This window comes from Suricata suricatta, chromosome 10, assembly GCF_006229205.1.
Source record: "Suricata suricatta isolate VVHF042 chromosome 10, meerkat_22Aug2017_6uvM2_HiC, whole genome shotgun sequence".
In the NCBI taxonomy this organism is placed as follows: Eukaryota; Metazoa; Chordata; class Mammalia; order Carnivora; family Herpestidae; genus Suricata; species Suricata suricatta.
Window position 1 is genome coordinate 76166520 of NC_043709.1, and position 17251 is coordinate 76183770.

The following is a 17251-nucleotide window of genomic DNA, read 5'->3' on the forward strand; positions in this document are numbered from 1 at the left end:
GGGTAGGCGCCCCGGAAGGAGGCGGTGCCGGGGCGGCCCGAGGCTGCGCGTGCGGGAGGATGGGGGCGGGGCGCGCCGATATAAGCCCCCCCGTGCGGCGGAAAGGGCGGGCCTGGGCGAGAGCGGCTGAGTCGGCGGAGCGCCCGGCGCCGCAGACGCCGCCGGCGAGGACAGGGCGGGGAGAAGGAGGAGGCGGGAGGAGGAGACGCAAGTGTGGGGTGGCGCCGGTCCACCTCCGCAGCTCTCCTGGCTCCCGCCGGCTTTCGAAGGCGGGCCCAGGCTGCGGCAGCGACAGCGGCCTTGGCGGCCAGCGGAGGTGAAGCCGAGCTGCGGCGGCGTGGGGAGGGCAGGGCTAGGCGGCCGCCGCCGCCGCGGTCAGGTGGAAGGGCGGCTCGGCATCCCCGGGGCGGGGCCGTCGAGGGCAGGTGGCCAAGGCATTTTCCTCCAGGTCGGCTTCCCCAAGGCACCTGCAGAAGTGGCTGGGCGTCCAGAGGCTGTGGGAAGGGCGGGGGTCGGTGCCCTCGGGGCGCTTAATGACCACCCAGTAGAGGCGACTCTCGCGCGGACCCCTGCGGGACTGAGGCTCAGCGCTGGCGTCGTGCATGGGGCCTGTTATGCCCTTGCTTTGGGGTGCTCCGTAAGGGGATGCGCGAGGGTGAAGGTTGCGGGTTGCGAGGACCACTGACCTGGGCGGTGTAAGGCTCGTGAGGAAGAGCCATTAAACCGGCGCAATGTGAGTGGTTATGGGTTAGTCCAAACAGCGGAAAATCAACTCGGGGCGCTCACAAGTACCTCGATACTAATGTCCAGCAGTCACGGACTTGCCTTGTAGGCCCCAGAGCAATCAGAGGGAAGTTAGAGGTCTTGTTCAAGAAGCTACTCCTCGGTTAGTGAATGAGGCTCTAAAAGAATTGTGTGTTCGGGATTTTTCTTTTAAATAGCCTTGCTTATGATTGGGTTTGGGGCTAGTGGTAACGAGGTTCCAAAGGCTGCCTTAAGGTCCTAATGGGGAGAGCTTATTTTTTGTGTGTCATCATTCGACCGTAGAAATTATTCAGAATGTGGATTGCCCCTTAGGAGAAGAGAGGAGCCCCGAAGCCATTGCTTGATTAGCAGTTTTTCTCCCTATACGGAAAGTTGAGTTTCTGGAAACATCCCTGGTATAGTAGATTTTGCCTAGGTAAAGTCGCTAGCGCTTGGCACTAATCTCCTTAAAAGTAGTAAGATGGAAACACAGTACCTAGCATCACTGTGTTTTGAGCTCACTTCTTTGGAAGAGCATTTTGAGGGCGTGGGTCTAGACTTTTCAGAGAAGTTCAAGTCTCCAAATGTCCCTTTATAGTCTTAATTTACTTTTATACTTAACTTTTTTTCCCCTTCCTTTCTTCAGCTTCATCTGTTTCAATGGTGCAACTCTCTTCATCTCCTTTTGGTTACCAGTCACCTTCAGGCCATTCAGAGGAGGGAAGAGAGGGGAATATGAAGTCAGCCAAGCCCCAAGTGAACCACAGTCAGCATGGGGAAAGCCAGCGGGCCATGAGCCCTTTACAATCTGCTCTCAGTTCTGCTGCCTCTCCTTCCCAAGCATATGAGACATATATTGATAATGGACTCATATGCCTGAAACACAAAATTAGAAACATCGAGAAAAAGAAGGTAACTTTTTCCCCCTCCCATCCTGTATGTATACTGTCTTTAATAACAGTTAGGAAACTGGCATTTTTGCTTTCTCTCAGGGCTCAGTGTATTCTTTCCTGAAGATTTACCTAACCTTGGGATTTAGCTGGCTCAAAACTTACAGGCAGGTTAAATGTCGGATTTATTAAGCATTTTCTGTTTGATTTCTCAACATAATAAAAAATAGCCTTCATAGTAAAATTATTATGCATGCTGCTGTTGAAATACTTGAGGAGCCAGCAACTTTAAGTCAGATTAATTCTTTGAGTATAGTATTAATGTTTCTTTTCATAGATGAGTAATAGCCTGATTTTTTTAGCTTGTTTTCCTTGTGACTTTCTGCAGCAGTTGATATTGCAGTAAAGCTGCTGCAGTCATTGGAAGCTTCAGCGATTGGAGAGCCAGAAAATGTTTTAGCACTAATTTTTGTGTTGCTAGGTGATAGTTTAAGACTGGTAGGTGAACATTTTAGAAAGCCTTATAATGAGACTCAAGTTATAATCAGCTTAACGTTAACAGTAAATGCTGATGTAAAGATCCAAATCCTTCCTTATTTCCTGAGTCATGTAGCCGGTGAAACAGTGCTGCACGTTGCTTTGTTGTGTCATGACTCTCTTTTGCTTGTGATAGTAAGGTGAGTGATTGACTCTCTGGACCTGGGAACTCTTACATATTTTTATTCCAGGGTCTAGTTCAACCATTGGAAAGTTGCTTTTAATGGAGGAGTAGAAAGAGAGTTTTAAAAGTCTGGTTGACTCTGTCTCCCCCTTGCCAAGGTAGCGAAGGTAGGAAAGAAAGACCGGTTAGTGGTAGCTGCTCTGTAACCCTAGCTCTCATCAGTTGTCTTGTGAATGCACGCAGTTGATCACAAATGTGATAAGGTGAGTGTGCCTGGGTCAGCACAAATTCCCTGCTGCCACGGGAAACTGGTCAAAGCAGGAGCTATTCGAAGCAGGATCTGTTGATGGAGACTCATTAATGTCTTCTTCCCAGGCGGAGGAACTACACATGTGTGTATACTTACACGCTCTAGTTGAACTATAGTACCTCTTTAATTTTGAATACTTATCTGGTCAGTACCAATGCTTTTGTTTCAAGCTTCTGGAAAAGCAATTTGAAGCTATAAAGCCAATATAGGAGGAGCCTAAACATGGCTTTTAGAATAGTGTAGTGGGTTATGTCACTATTCTGGGGACAATAAATGTAATTTCTCATGTATTTACTGAAATATGAAACTATGAAAAAAAAGCTTTGAGTGAAGGCTACTATAATGCTAGAGAAAATATCTCACATTTCTACACTTCCATGAAGTTTGCTATTGGACAAATGCCACATAATTCAACAGGTAACTTATAGTTTACGCATGAGGTTAGAACAAAATTTCTCCTCCTCAACACTAATTGATATTTTTGTGCCAGATAATTTTTTTTGTTGCAGACAGGGTGTGTGGGGGGGGGGGGCGGTTACCTGTGGATTGTGGCATGATTGCAGCATCCTTGGGTTCTACTCCTAAGATGCCTGTAGCACTCTCCGTCTCCCTCCCCTCCTCCAAGTAGTGACAGCCAAGAATGTCTCCAGACACTGCCATGGGTCCCTGGGGGTCAGTATAGTCCTTGATTGAGCACCACTGGGGTAGGGGCATACGATTGACTAGATAAGTCTCTGTGTCTTAAGTATAGTCTGATTATAAGTAGAGGCCATGAAGAGAAAAGAGTTTTATTACTGCTTAACTTTTCTAATTCTAGACTAATGTTGATTGTAGTACTTGTTCCCTGGTTGGACCTCATCTACAGTTGCTGCCTGCCTTGTAGTAAACCAGTATTCTTACAGATGGATAGCTTACTTCAAGAACTTTGTTTTCATAAGATACAGTTTGGTATTTATTTTTTTCTGAATTTTATAGGAGATTACAGTAGATATAAGTTTCTCTTTTGCAGCTCAAACTGGAAGACTACAAAGATCGCCTGAAAAATGGAGAGCAACTTAATCCAGACCAGTTGGTAAGTGGTGATAATCCTTTGGTCACACTTGTGTTCTTTTTTTTTTTTTTTTCCTTAATAAAACTCTTGATGGGTTTGGTGAGAGCAAAGATTTGATAAGGCCAGTAAGGAAGAGTGAGAATCCATTGCATGTTCCAGAAGACTTTGTTTTCTTCACTTATGGGATCTTACAGACTTCTTTTGCACTAGCAGATGGTGTGGATGGAGGTATGGGTTGCTAAATAAGAGTGAAAATGTAGACTATTGCTAAACATATGGATTTAAATTAAACTTTTCTTAGGGTGAACTGAAGAGGTGGAGGGAAGACTAGCTTTCCACCGTTCACTGGTATATATAAACGTGACATGTTTCTGCTCTAAAATGTAGAAGAGTATTCTAGCTTGCCTAGGTTTTCTCCTTAATCCTTTTGTGTTTTCTTCCTATTTTCTATCCTAGATTGCCATGTCACCTCTCAAGAGGCATGTTTACTTGATATCTGTCCTTTTTTTTTTTTTAACTTTAGTGTGAAAGAGTATTTGCAACTTTAAAAAATATTGTTTAACTTGTATGAAGTATGCCTGGTATCTGCAACTTTTATATAATGTGAAAATATTTTTCAATATGGAAATTAAAAAATGCTTACTGTTTGTCTCATCATAGCTCTTGGCTAAGAAAGGGACAGAATTAAAATTTATCTGACCTAGTCTGCAGGCCTATCATCTTCATCTTTTTCAACTAAGATTTTTGGTTGTGTGTCACAGATACTGGCATTTGAGGTCTTTTCCCTTGCCACATCGAATCCTCTTCACTGACCTAGAATTTTTGTGATGTAGTAAATTATAATTTTGCTGAGGCACAGATTTGAATTGTGTGAGCTCTGAGAATGATGTGCTCACATAGTTGGTGAGTGGACTTAGCTGGGCATCCAGCATTGCAACATAGCTTTGTTCTCAAAGTAGTCATGGTATGTTCAGTAACTTTTAAAGTGATAGTATTTTTGTGTGTGTGAATATCCTCGGAGGAAGTGTTCTGACACTGTAGCATTCTTGATTTTGGGGAAATATGGGGGTGAGGTGGAGGGAGGTTGGTGGTTCTCATGGTAGCTCTCTAGGAAAAGTCAAGGACATGTATTTCAGAGCTCTGGCCAGGTAACCATGGTCTCAGTATTTCATTACTATTTTCATAACTACATGTTGCTTCTATAGTATTAACTTTGTTTCTCGAGTTAAATGCTGACAACTGCCAAATTTATGTTGCCAAAAGATAAGCCTTTGGAACTTGAGATTCCTGTGTTCATTTGATTATTTGGCATCTCCCGACCCCCAAAACCTGTTCCTCCTCTAATCTTAGTAATGTCAGTTAATGGCTTGAGGAACTAAAAGGATGGAGTTGCCAAAAACCTTGGAGAGTTTCTCATCTATTTCCTAATAGATAACACATCTAGCCCATTAGCAAGGTCAGTTCTGCCTTCAAAGTAAATCCGGAAACTGGCCATTTCTCAAATTCCATTTGTGCCATCCTGGTCCAAGCCACATCATCTTTCCTCTACATTACTGTAATAGCTTCCTCACAGGTTTTTCTATTTCTGCTCTATCTCCAAGCCTGTTCTCAATTGGTAGCCTCAGTCATCCTGTTTGCACACAAATCAGTTGCTCATTCCTCTGTTCAACTCTCCATTGGTCACCGTCTTGTGGCAGAATGTCTTTACAGTGGTCTACACTGTCCTACAAAATATTCTCGCTACTTCCTCTCATATCTTTATTGCGTTTCCTGCACCGCTTTTTATCCCTTTCCAGCTTCATTCCAGCTACACTGGTCTTGCCGTTACTCAAACATCCCAGGCATGTTTCTGCTTCAGGGCTTTTTGCACTTTGGGCTGTTCCTACTGTCTGGGATGCATTTTCCCTGGGTGTTTAAATGGCTCAATTTCCAACTTCCTTCAGCTTTTTATTTGAAAGTCATCTCAGTAAGGCTTGTCTTGACAACACTATACCTCCATTCCTCCATTTACATTCCTTAACTCTTTAATTTTTAGACTAGTAGTGCTTCTCTGACAGACTATAAAGTTTATTTTGTTACTCTTTCTCTTAAAATGTAAGTTACATTAAATAGAGATTCTGTCTGTTCATTGCGGTTTTCCTAGTACTTACGATAGTTTAGAAAATGTAGTAGACAAGACATTTATTACGAAAGGATTTACTAAATATGAAATGAATGTTATGTTTTTAGGTAAAATTAAGCATATAGTTTGTGGCACTTTTTTTTTAACATTTATTCATTTTTGAGATATAGAGTGTGAGTGGGGGAGGGGTAAAGAGAGAGGGAATCTGAAGCAGGCTCTGGGCTCTGAGCTGTCAGCACAGAGACTGATGCAGGGCTCGAACTCAGGGACTGCAAGATCATGACCTGAGGTAAAGTTGTATGCATAACAGACTGAGCCACCTGGGCGCCCCACTTTCTGTTTATTTCTAATTTTGTGTGGTTGTATTTTTCCAGTTTACTTTTAATGAAGTTACCTAGTTTTTTTTTTTTAAGTTAGCTTCTGGGTTTATTTAGTTTTTCTCTTTTTCTGCTTTCGTTTGCTTTATTTGCTTCACTTTCTAACTTTGAATTAAGTGTTTAATTCATTTATTTCCTTTTTTTTTTTCCATTGGTTTGCATTTAAGGCTGAGAAATTTCCTTCAAGTACTGCTTTAGCTATAAGCTTGATGCTGAATTTTCAATATTGTTGGCTAAAAATTTTGTAATTTCAGTTTGTATACCTTTAACCCAATAGATATTCTTAATATTGTAAATAAAGCTTTCTATGATCTGCATGGCTATTGTAGTCTTTTTTTGCTTTTAAATTTTTTTAATGTTTGATTTACTTTTGAGAGTAAGAGAGAGGTAGTGTGAGCAGGGGAGGGTCAGAGAGAGAGGGAGACACAGAATCTGAAGCAGGCTCCAGGCTCTGAGCTGTAGGCACAGAGCCTGATGCGGGACTTGAACCCACGAACCATGAGATCATGACCTGAGCCAAAGCTGGACACTCAACCGACTGAGCCACCCAGGTGCCCTGTAGTCTTCTTATTAGTAACTCTAAAGTAACCCGTCAGGACTAAAATAAAGACTAGTAAGATTTCACTGAGATTTCTAACATAAACCTAAATTTTTTTGCTTTGAAAGAGTAAGAAGATTGTTTAATGAAGGTTTTTAGAGTCTCATTTATATTTTTAATATTTATTTTGGTTCAGATCTGGAGATAGAGATAGATTTGGTATCTATCTCTAGTTGCTAACCTCTAACTATGTCATATTTAATGCATAATGCAAAACTCATTAGATAATATGAAATCTTCTCTGCTTTGTAGTCCCACAGCAGTTCGCCTCGTCAAGGCAAACCACTCAAATGCTAACCTGGGCTTCCTAATTAATATCCTTGTCTTGTGACCTTCCTTTTCAGTTCATCAGACCTACTCCCTCTACTGTCCTTTTTTGAAATAGAAATCTCAGTATTTGATTCTACTCAAAAGTTTAAAAATTCTATTGAGAATTTTAGCATATTTTCTTGAAACTTTTTTTGGTTAAAGCATATTATTTTGAGAGAGAAAGTGCATGTGCATGTGCATGCCAGTAGGGGAGGGGCAGAGAGCAGGAGAGAGAATCCCAAGCAGGCCCCATGCTGTCAGCGTGGAGCCTGACTTGGGGCTTGATCTCACAAACTGAGATCTAACACCTAACTTAGCGACCTAAGCACCCCAAGAATCTTGAGCATGCTTGAGGCTAAAATCATGTCGTGAACTGTGTTTTATTAATTCAACCGTAATATATTATTAAGTAGTTAACACTGGGAGATTCTGTGCTTAAATGCTAGGGTTATAACGTAAGGGACAAATATGATCCTTGCCCTCACAGATATAGTGTGATGGGAAAGAGAGGTGGGAAATAAGTAAATAAAAATGTGATGGTGTTAGGTTGAGGTACAGAGTGATAATGGATTGTAATGAGGAATCTAACCTAGTTTGGAGAATTGAGGACAGTTTCCTTGAGAAAGAAGTGCTTTAGTTAAGACCTAATAAATGTGCAGGACTAACTTAGTAAGTTAAAATGGGGAAGGAGGAAGAAGAGCAGGCTAGGCAGATGCTAGCATGTGTAAAAGTCCTGAGTAGGGATAGAATATTTTTACAAAGAGCCTTTCTAGGAAACTGGAAAGAAAGCCAGAATGGATGGAGTGATGTAGTTGGAATGGGAAAGCCACAGGTGTTATTTCCCATTTAAAGACTGTGTTTTTTCTTAGGGTCATCAGAAATGATACAGATAGGTTTTAAGCAGAAAATAACTAGATTTGTAGTGAATAAAATTACCTCTTAGGGTGAGTAATGGTCCTGACGTGGTGAGTGTGGGTATAAGACTAGATAACGGTTGTCTGTAGTCTAGGTCAGAGGTTATAGGTGCCTTGCTGGTATCAAAGTAGCAGCAAAGGAGTTTGGGTAAAGTAGATTCAAGAGCTAGAATCAACATAGCTTGGTGATAGGTTGTAGTATAAGGAAGAGCCAAGAACAGGTTCCAGTTTTCTGGCTTAAACACTTGGATGGAGAGCAGAACCATTTATTGGACCTGGAAACCCTGGTGGAGAAGATGGTTTTGGGAGGAGAGGATAAAAAGCTCAATTTTGGGCCACTGATTAAAAAAAATTTTTTTTAATGTTTATTTTTGAGAGAGAGCATGTGAGAGCATGAGTGGGGGAGGGGCAGATAGAGAGGGAGACACAGAATCTGAAGCAGGCTCCAGGCTCTGTGCTGACAGCACAGATGTGGAGCTCGAATTCACGAGCCGTGAGATCATGACCTGAGCTGAAGTCAGATGCTTAATGGACAGAGCTACCAAGGCACCTCAGGACCATTGATTTTTAATGTGGCTGTGAAACATTAAGAGGTGGGTAATATTTAATATGTATTTGAGTTATAGGTCTGGAGCACAAAGAAGTTTAGTCTATAGATAATCTCATTTGTATGGCTGCTACTTGAAACCATGAAAAAACATGAGACTATCTTGGATGAGAATATAGAAAGAAAATTCTAGGACAGAGTACTGAGGAATTTTGACATTTAATGTTTGGATAATAAAGGCTAAAAATATTTATAGCGAAGTTACTTTAGAGTCAGGTATTATTTTGAGTGATTTGAATTGGCTAACATCTGTGATGTAGGTCCTATTTATTTCGTAAGTACTAAAAACTGGGGTGAGAGAAGTTTATTAAAAAATTACTGGTAAATAAAGAGCTAGAGAAATGGAGAAAAGTAGAAGTTTAGTGTTATTAAAAACAAAGAGATGTTTGTAGAACCAGAAGGTGCCTTCATGTGGAGGTCTTCTGAGAAGTCAACCAGAATGATAATTATTAAAGATTCATGGGTTTAAAAGGTGGTATTGACATTGCTGACTTTAGCCAGGATTGTTCTGGTGGAAAGGTGGAAACAGTCCAGGTTGATAAGGGCTGAAGACGAAATGGAGACTGTGTAGACATTTTTGAAATTTTGTCTGAGACTGTGAAAGGAGGTGGTTGTCAGAAAGACACTTTTTATTTTTCTTATTTAGTTTGGGGGAGACGTGAACTTTTTAAAATTTATGTATTATATTTATTTATATTTTTGAGAGAGAGAGGGTGTGAGTGAGGGACAGAGAGAGAATCCCACAAATGACAGAGAGAGGGAGGGAGGGAGGGAAGGAGGGAGGAGTTCACCTGGGGCTCGTGTTTTACCTGAAGTGAGGCTTGTGGGGCTTTTGTTCACCTGAAGCAGAGCTTGAGCTCACCCGATGTGGGACTTGAACTCATGAGCTGTGAGATCATGACCTGAGCCAAAGTCATATGCTTAACAACTGAGCCACCCAGGCTCCCAAGGCTTGAACTTTTTACATACTGGTTTAAGCATTAACAGAGAGGGAAATATTCAAGATTTTTAAAAGGGAATAATAAAGTAAGGTTTCTTATGAAGGCATAATTGAAAAGGGTCCAGGGCACAGGTAGAGGATATTTCCTCCAGGAAATAAGGGAGGAAGAAAGGATGGATTCACATTAGAAGATGGGAAGTTAAGGTAGTTCCCATTGGATGATGCTTTTCTTGAATTAAAGTTAATACCACTTGGGAGTAAATATGAGGTGGTATTCCCTTCTGGTTTTATATACCTCTGAGGGCTATATACTATGATTATGTTATCCGTGCAAGGTTCTATAGTTGGAGAATCTTTTTGCCTTTTTTATTATGATATAATAATATGGTTCTAACGAAGTGTCACTTCTTGGTTGTATTGCGTTATAAAGCGAGCATCAGAATCCACCACTCAACTCCGGCACCACCGAAGCTCCTTCCCAGTACTTTCGCTTTACTATAACCTGACTCTGAACTCCCCGTGGACATTTCCTTGCTTTATTTTAATAGCACTTGTTTGTTGCCCTCAAATCTGTTAAAGTTGCTTTTTCGTACCTATAATGTTTTCACGCTGTGTGTTCTGCAGTTTGTCTTTTTCACTCATTATGTTTAGGATTTTTATACTAATGAAAGTAATTATATTTTATTTGCTTTTCTCTACTTGGTAGTAGTTTATAAAGGTAAATGATGCTCTACTTTGAGCAATCCTGTATGTGTTATTGAGACACAAGTATGAAATTTTTCAGGATATACCTGAAAAGCTGTCTGTCATGGGCTGTAGGGTATGCCCATAGTTAACTTCGGAAAGGTTTGGCATTTTTACCTACAAAATTATTATATTAATTTATGCTAATGCTGGTAGTATGTAGTTATATAATAGTATATAGGTATACTCTATACCTTTGTAACGACTTAGTGTTATCAGACTGTTTTAAAACAGTTTTTTTGAAGTATCATATTCAGATCATAAAATTAACCCATTTCAAGTAAATAAGACAGTGATTTATAGTACATTTGTAGAGTTATGCAGCTTCTATGACAATCTAGTTTTCAAACATTTCTGTAACCCTTCCCACTTCCTTTTTGTGTCCTTATTTGTTTTCTGTCTCTATAAGGTCTCTGAATAGGTCACGTAAGATAGTCTTTCCCATATGGTTTCCTTCTCTTATAATTATGTTTTTGAGGTTCATCCTTGGTGTGGTGTGTATCATTAATTCATTCCTTTTTATTGCTGACGAGTATTCCTTTGAATGGTTATACCACATTTTGTTTATCTATTTACCAGTTGCTGGATATTTGGATTGTTTTTATTTGGGGCCATAATGAATATGCTGCTATACAAATTTGCATGTAAGCAAATATGTCTGTCCGATCCTCATTCTGTTACTTGTATACGATATTTGAGTAGTGAATGGATATTGACAGAGGAATCCTGTTGGCTCATTGATCTTAAAAACCACAGGTCTGGGGCACCTGGGTGGCTGAGTTGGTTAAGGGTCCAACTTCGGCTCAGGTTACGGTCTCATGGGGTTTAAGCCCTGCGTTTGGCTCTGTGCTGATGGGTGAGAGCCTGGAGCCTACTTCTGATTCTGTTTCTCCCTCTCTTTCTCTGACCCTTTCTCATGCTCACTCATTCTCTCTCTCTCAAAAATAAATAAACATTAAAAAAAACACAAAAGGCCTCTCTGACCTTACACTATAGTTAGGGACTCAAGTCTGTTATTCTGGCTCATATTTCTAGCATAAAAATGGAATCTTAGGGGTGCCTGGGTGGCTCAGTCAGTTGAACATTTGACTTCAGCTCAGGTCATGATCTCACAGTTCATGGGTTCGAGCCCCACGTCAGGCTCTGTGCTGACAGCTTAGGGCCTGGAGCCTGCTTCAGATTCTGTGTCTCCCTCTCTCTGCTCCTCCCCCACTCACTCTCTGTCTCAATCTGTCTCTCAAAAATAAATAAATGTAAAAAAAAAATAAAAAAATTGAATCTTAAAATTTAACTTTATATGTCTAAAAATGCTTTCTTCCTGCTTTTTTGAGTATGGCTAGTTCATAAACTCTTAAGCCTTCTCTACCTCTTTTTTTTTTTTTTTAGCATTTTTTCTAATCTTTATTAGATTTAGTTTTATTTATTTTATTGAGTTCTGGTGATTTTTTTTTAACAATTTCTTTTTTTTTATTTAAATAGTTTATTACCAAGTTGGTTTTCATATATCTACTTCTTTTATAGGATCACTTGTTTTGACAAATTTGTATTTAGAAGTTAACAGAATTGATGTTTTTTTATCCTGTTTGGTAGGAAGCGGTAGAGAAATATGAAGAAGTATTACATAACTTAGAATTTGCCAAGGAACTTCAGAAAACCTTTTCTGGACTGAGCCAAGATGTGAGTACGTTTTCATTGCTATTCCTGAATACACTTTAACCATGGATCTTGAAGAAAATATTAGTGTTCATTAATTGTTTTCAGTTACCATCCATCTTATTCCTGCTGATATTTTCTTAGGGGTGAGGGGGCTGACAATAGCTATTGAAGAACTAGTGTTTTCAGATTTCTGGAGTCTCAAGAGAGCACAAATGGTATCTGAATATGAGACACTGAATAAAGTATTAGTTGTCCAATATGTATTCACTGTGGAGTTTTATAAATCCTTGAGAAGGGGAATAAAAACTATTTTGATGGATACATTTTATAAAAGAGATTTTGGAAGATGGGCATGTAAATTTGTATAACGCAGGCTTGTAAGGTTAGCATTATTTAACATCTAAAGAAACAGAATTTGTAGATTCTTGTTCTTGAGACCATGACAGTAATTACCAGGAAGGTTTGCGATTCGTGTTAAATATAGAGTTAAGTCTGGTTTCACAGCTTGTTAGGGTCTCTGTGTTGGCAGTCCAAACTTTTGTCTCTGACAGATTTAGTCAGTAATTAATATGAAGCCTTAAGCATTCACTAATGAAGTATTCTTCTCTGTTTTAGAATTATATTAGAAAGCCCTTTAAAGATCATCTTTTAACAATTAAGAAATATTTTTGTAAATTCATTTCTAGGGTGGGGGGCATGCTTCATAAAATAGTCTCTTCAACTTTTTGGATATTTTCTTCTTGTGTGGTGAACTAAAATTCTCTTCTCCATTCCTCTGGCATCAAAAAACGTCTCCAAACAAACCAACCAACCCATCTCATCATTTCTAGGCTGAAGACATCACCATCTTTTTATAATAATATTGTTGCTCTCTCTGGATGTTTGACCTAATTAACTCTTAAAAGGGAGTGTGTAAATCTAAAATAGCCTAGTATAGAGCCATTACCTTCTGCTTTCTAGATAATTCTGTTAATACAACTCTAAGATATTAGCTATTTTTGTCAACCATAGCATATTTTAACTCCTGTTTACTCATTTGTCAATTAATTTTGGTACTTTCTGTGAATTCCACAGTTACTAAATATTTCTAGACTACTTTAGATACTTCTAAATTGATTTTTTTTCTTATGATTAATCACTCCCCCATTTGTTAAATTTATTTAGTTTTGACTTACTTTACTATAAAAAGATATGTCATGTCTTCTTTCTGGTTGGATGTTTGGAAGTATACTTCTATAATACTTTAAATTTTCTATTAACTTTTTTTACTCAAAGTTACTTGATAATTTTAGTTTTTCATTCAGGTGTTTATTTTTTCAAAGTATGTTTTGTTCTTTTATTCTTTTTAGATTTAAATCTTTTTTTAAACACCTTCCATGTGCTAGGTACTTCTGTAAGTCCACTTGGTTTTTACAGCAATCTAGGAAATAGGTGTATATAGCCTCATTTTATAGATAAGGAATCCAGTGCTCAGAACAAGAGGAACTTGTTCAAAATCATATAGTCAGTAAGTGGTAGAGTGAGGGTAGGACCCTAACTACTCTTTGCCTTTAAAGACTGTTCTTTATACAAGGATATAGTATCTCTTTGGTTTACATGCTATTCCACTGCTGTTGTCTAGAGGTAGTTGCCAACTCACCACATTTTGTTGCTATCCATGAGGTTAGTTTTTCTAATTTATACTGTGGATTTACTTTCACTTTAGGTGAGATGTTAAGGTACTTTGGAACATGCATTAATGAATAAAGACCCTGCAGGTCTTGCCAGATACCTTCCAGCCTAGTAATTTTTTGACTTTGCTTTTATTAAAGCCTTTCTTTTGTGAAACCTCTTTTATGAGAGTCAATTTTGTAGTGTGTAGCATTTTCTTTCTTTTCAAACTAAAGTTGGAAGCCTTTCTGTTCATCCCAGTTATACCTCTTTGTTTTCATGATATAAGCTCTGTCCCTTGGTGAAGATTTGTCATTCTAAGATAGGGATCAGAAATAAATTTTATTATTCAGTGTGATTTTTTGATAGTGGTTGACTTCATGTCTTTTGCCTTTTATTTTGAGAGAGAGAGAGAGAGAGAGAGGGAAGTGGGGCTAGAACTCACCCAAAGCAGGGCTCAAATTCACGAACTGTGAGATGATGACCTGAGCTGAAGTCAGATGCTTAACTGACTGAGCCACCCAGGTGCCCGTATCTTCTGCTTCTTTACAAACCCCAGTCCTCAACTGGAAGAATATGCAAACTGAGTTTCTCTATAAATAAGGAGAAATAGGGGATTATCAGTAGTTTTCTGATTTTGATTTTGGAGACAGTGTACTTTTACTTGATACTTGATTGATTCAACAAATATTTGCAGTCCAGTCATCGGTCAGGCTTTGTTCTGGGCATTAGTGATATGTTGGTAAACAACAGAGATATAGTCATCACAAAGCTGAAACCTATGGGGATGCAGACAGATGTAAAGATAACCTTTCAATGTGGTAGGTCCTTTGATGGAGGAAGTTCAGAGTGTCTTAAGCCCATAAGAACACTCAGTCCAGCCTAGGGAATGGCTAAGAGAGATCTGAGGTAATCCTGGGATATAAACGTGAAGATGCCCTCAGTGTCAGTTGCCTTTCTCTGTACCATCATGAAACTGTCCAAGAGAATCCCACTGTCTTGAAGAGCTAGAATTGCCACCTCTGTTCTCCTGCCTCCTCAAACAGAAACTAAGAATACTGTGGTTTTGGTAAATGTTATTGGTGTAAGTCCATACTGAGGTCGTGGTAAAAACTTTTCTGAGCCTTTGCTGTCCTGAAAATATCCTTGTCCCCCTAACCCCCAACCAGTCGATTTCTCATTCTCAAACATTCACCTTCACCTATGATCTCTTTTCCCTGGTAGTAGCACAAGTTCAATTTATTAAATGACCTTCCTACCTCCTAGAAAGGAGTTAATAGTGCCATAATGAATCTTTTCTGGAAATACCCTCCCATCTCAATCTGTTAGGATTTATGAACATGTCTTTGGGAGAGTCTTAAATATGATGGTATATCAAAGCGCTTCAATTTGCATGTAGGAAAAATCTTTTACATTTTTGTTTTGTCTCTTAATCTTCGTACTTGGAAAATGTCCAGTATGATGGAAACATTACAATCAGAAATACAACTATGGGAAGAAGAGACCTTTTAGGTTTCTTACTGGAAATAGATGGTATTTTTATTGATTGGTGTTTTATAAATGGGAAGCCACTTCTGGGACCCATGTGTTATGTCAGACTCTATTATAGTTCTGAGCTTTAGAGTAGACTCAGGCTGCTCAAACTACATGCATGTTTGAGAAGAGATTTATGTTCTGCTAACTCTCTGTATGTTTTGTCTGCTAAATATTGAAAAATGCAGCTCCACCCAGAATGACAAACTATTAGGAAAATATCTCTTAGTTTTACTTAAAACAACAACTATTTGCTGTGTATTACTTTTAGCATTACATTATACTATGTTTTACAAGACATTTTATATCTGTTTGGTTTTCAGTTCCTTATGCTTTAGCCAGTGTTCTTTGGTTGGTTGAAAATTGACCTTTTTAGTTTAAATATTCTTCCCCTGGAACAAAAACTTCAAAACTAAACCAGAGCATTTTCTTAAAATGTTTGTTCTAAAAACGCTTATATACATAAATATGGAAGAGTTAAATTTGGGGAATAATATATGTATCAGTGATAGGTACTTGTTTCTTATCATAATGATATCAGAGGTACTAGAAATAGCCTGGAATTGGGGGTCAGATATTTTTACCTTCTCAGCTTTGGTTCCTGAGATATACTAGTTTATGACTTCCTCAGCTGAAAAAGAAAAGGGGTTAAATGAACCTGTCACTTTCACAGTCACTGGTTTTATATATATAAAATTTATCATCATATATATATACATACACATAAAAAAGATTTGTCATCTAATCTCAACTCTTTGACATTAGATTTTTGTGCACTATGAATTGCTAATACGAGGTGGTAGAGAGTTGTCAACTTTAATTGGCATTTTTTTTAACAGCTACTTAAAGCGCAGAAGAAGGCCCAGAGAAGGGAGCACATGCTAAAGCTCGAGGCTGAGAAGAAGAAACTTCGTACTATACTTCAAGTTCAGTATGTATTACAGAACTTGACACAGGAACATGTACAGAAGGATTTCAAAGGGGGCTTGAATGGTGCAGTGTATTTGCCTTTAAAAGAACTTGACTACCTCATTAAATTTTCAAAACTGACCTGCCCTGAAAGAAATGAAAGTCTGAGGTAAGCCAAAGAAAATATTTTCCTGAAAGAGAACATATAACATTTTAGCCTAGTTTTTTAGTTTCATATATTTGTAGTAATTTATACATATACACACATACACATATATACATGTATAATAATTAAGAAAATAATGTGATTCACCATGGGAAACATTGGCTAGACCAGACTGTGATAGGGTTGATAGGCTATCTAGAAGGAAAATCAATTTGAATGATTTCATTAATGTGCTTTTTTTATTGTAACATTGATTTTAAAAATGATGTCTCATCAGGTTTTGCCTCTATACAAGTATTAATTATGTATATACTTAAAGGTTTTTTGTAATTGTCTCAGGCTATTGTATTACCTGAGAGTCTTTGCCTTCTTAACTACTGCTATATTTAAGTGGAAGTTAATAAAATTTAACTTGACCAGTATCATTAAACTTTCAACCTGCAAATCATTTGGTGGTCTTCTTATACTGTGAATAAATACTCGGAAATCTGATAATTTAAAATACAAAACCAGCAAATTGAGGCTACCCAGTGCCCCCCCCCACCCATAGTTATGTTTGTTGTTTTTGCTTTGATGGAGGAAATCAGCTAATGAACAGGTCTCTGTGCTTCTGCTTTGTTAGATATAGGCCTTCCAATGTTGTGTCTTTGGCCGTGCTAAAGCAGAGTCAGATTTCAGCTGTTACTGGAAATCAGCCCTGATCAGGAAAAAACCTAATAAGTCTTCTAATTATCTCTATATAGCTATATGTATATATGTTTTTAATTTCCATTCTGATAGTGTAGTCCATCATCATCACTTACTTGGTTGTTTCTTTCTCTTCACTTTGGTGGATTTAAGGAATGTAGCTTATTTTAATATGTGTAAGTGAAACATAATTTGAAAAATAAGCTGTTCATCTTAAAGTCAAATGCAGCTCTTAATATTGGCATTCTGTTGTTCTTTCTTCTAGGACATATACTTACTTGATAATTGATGACACTGCATTGATAGCCTTAAACTCTTTTTGGCCTATTTCTTAATAGTTCTGTTTGGTACAATATTTTAGTAGTTTTAAGAGAAAATGCTTG

General features: G+C 38.6%; 1 protein-coding gene across 10 annotated transcripts in view; it reads left to right on the plus strand.

The window, feature by feature from the left end:
- The first annotated feature begins 147 nt into the window (after positions 1–147).
- The window catches only part of CAPRIN2 (caprin family member 2), a 44459-nt gene continuing 27355 nt past the window's right edge, over positions 148–17251 (plus strand). For 8 of the 10 annotated variants that reach the window (XM_029955036.1, XM_029955037.1, XM_029955038.1 and 5 more), the window contains exons 1-5: positions 148–316; positions 1391–1656; positions 3615–3677; positions 11858–11944; positions 15946–16184. In XM_029955036.1, the coding sequence (XP_029810896.1) occupies positions 1405–1656; positions 3615–3677; positions 11858–11944; positions 15946–16184 (641 nt within the window). In that variant the 5' untranslated portion in view covers positions 148–316; positions 1391–1404. Of the gene's footprint in view, positions 317–1390; positions 1657–3614; positions 3678–11857; positions 11945–15945; positions 16185–17251 lie in introns of those variants that run through there. The other 2 variants (XM_029955040.1, XM_029955045.1) reach the window with 2 other exon arrangements.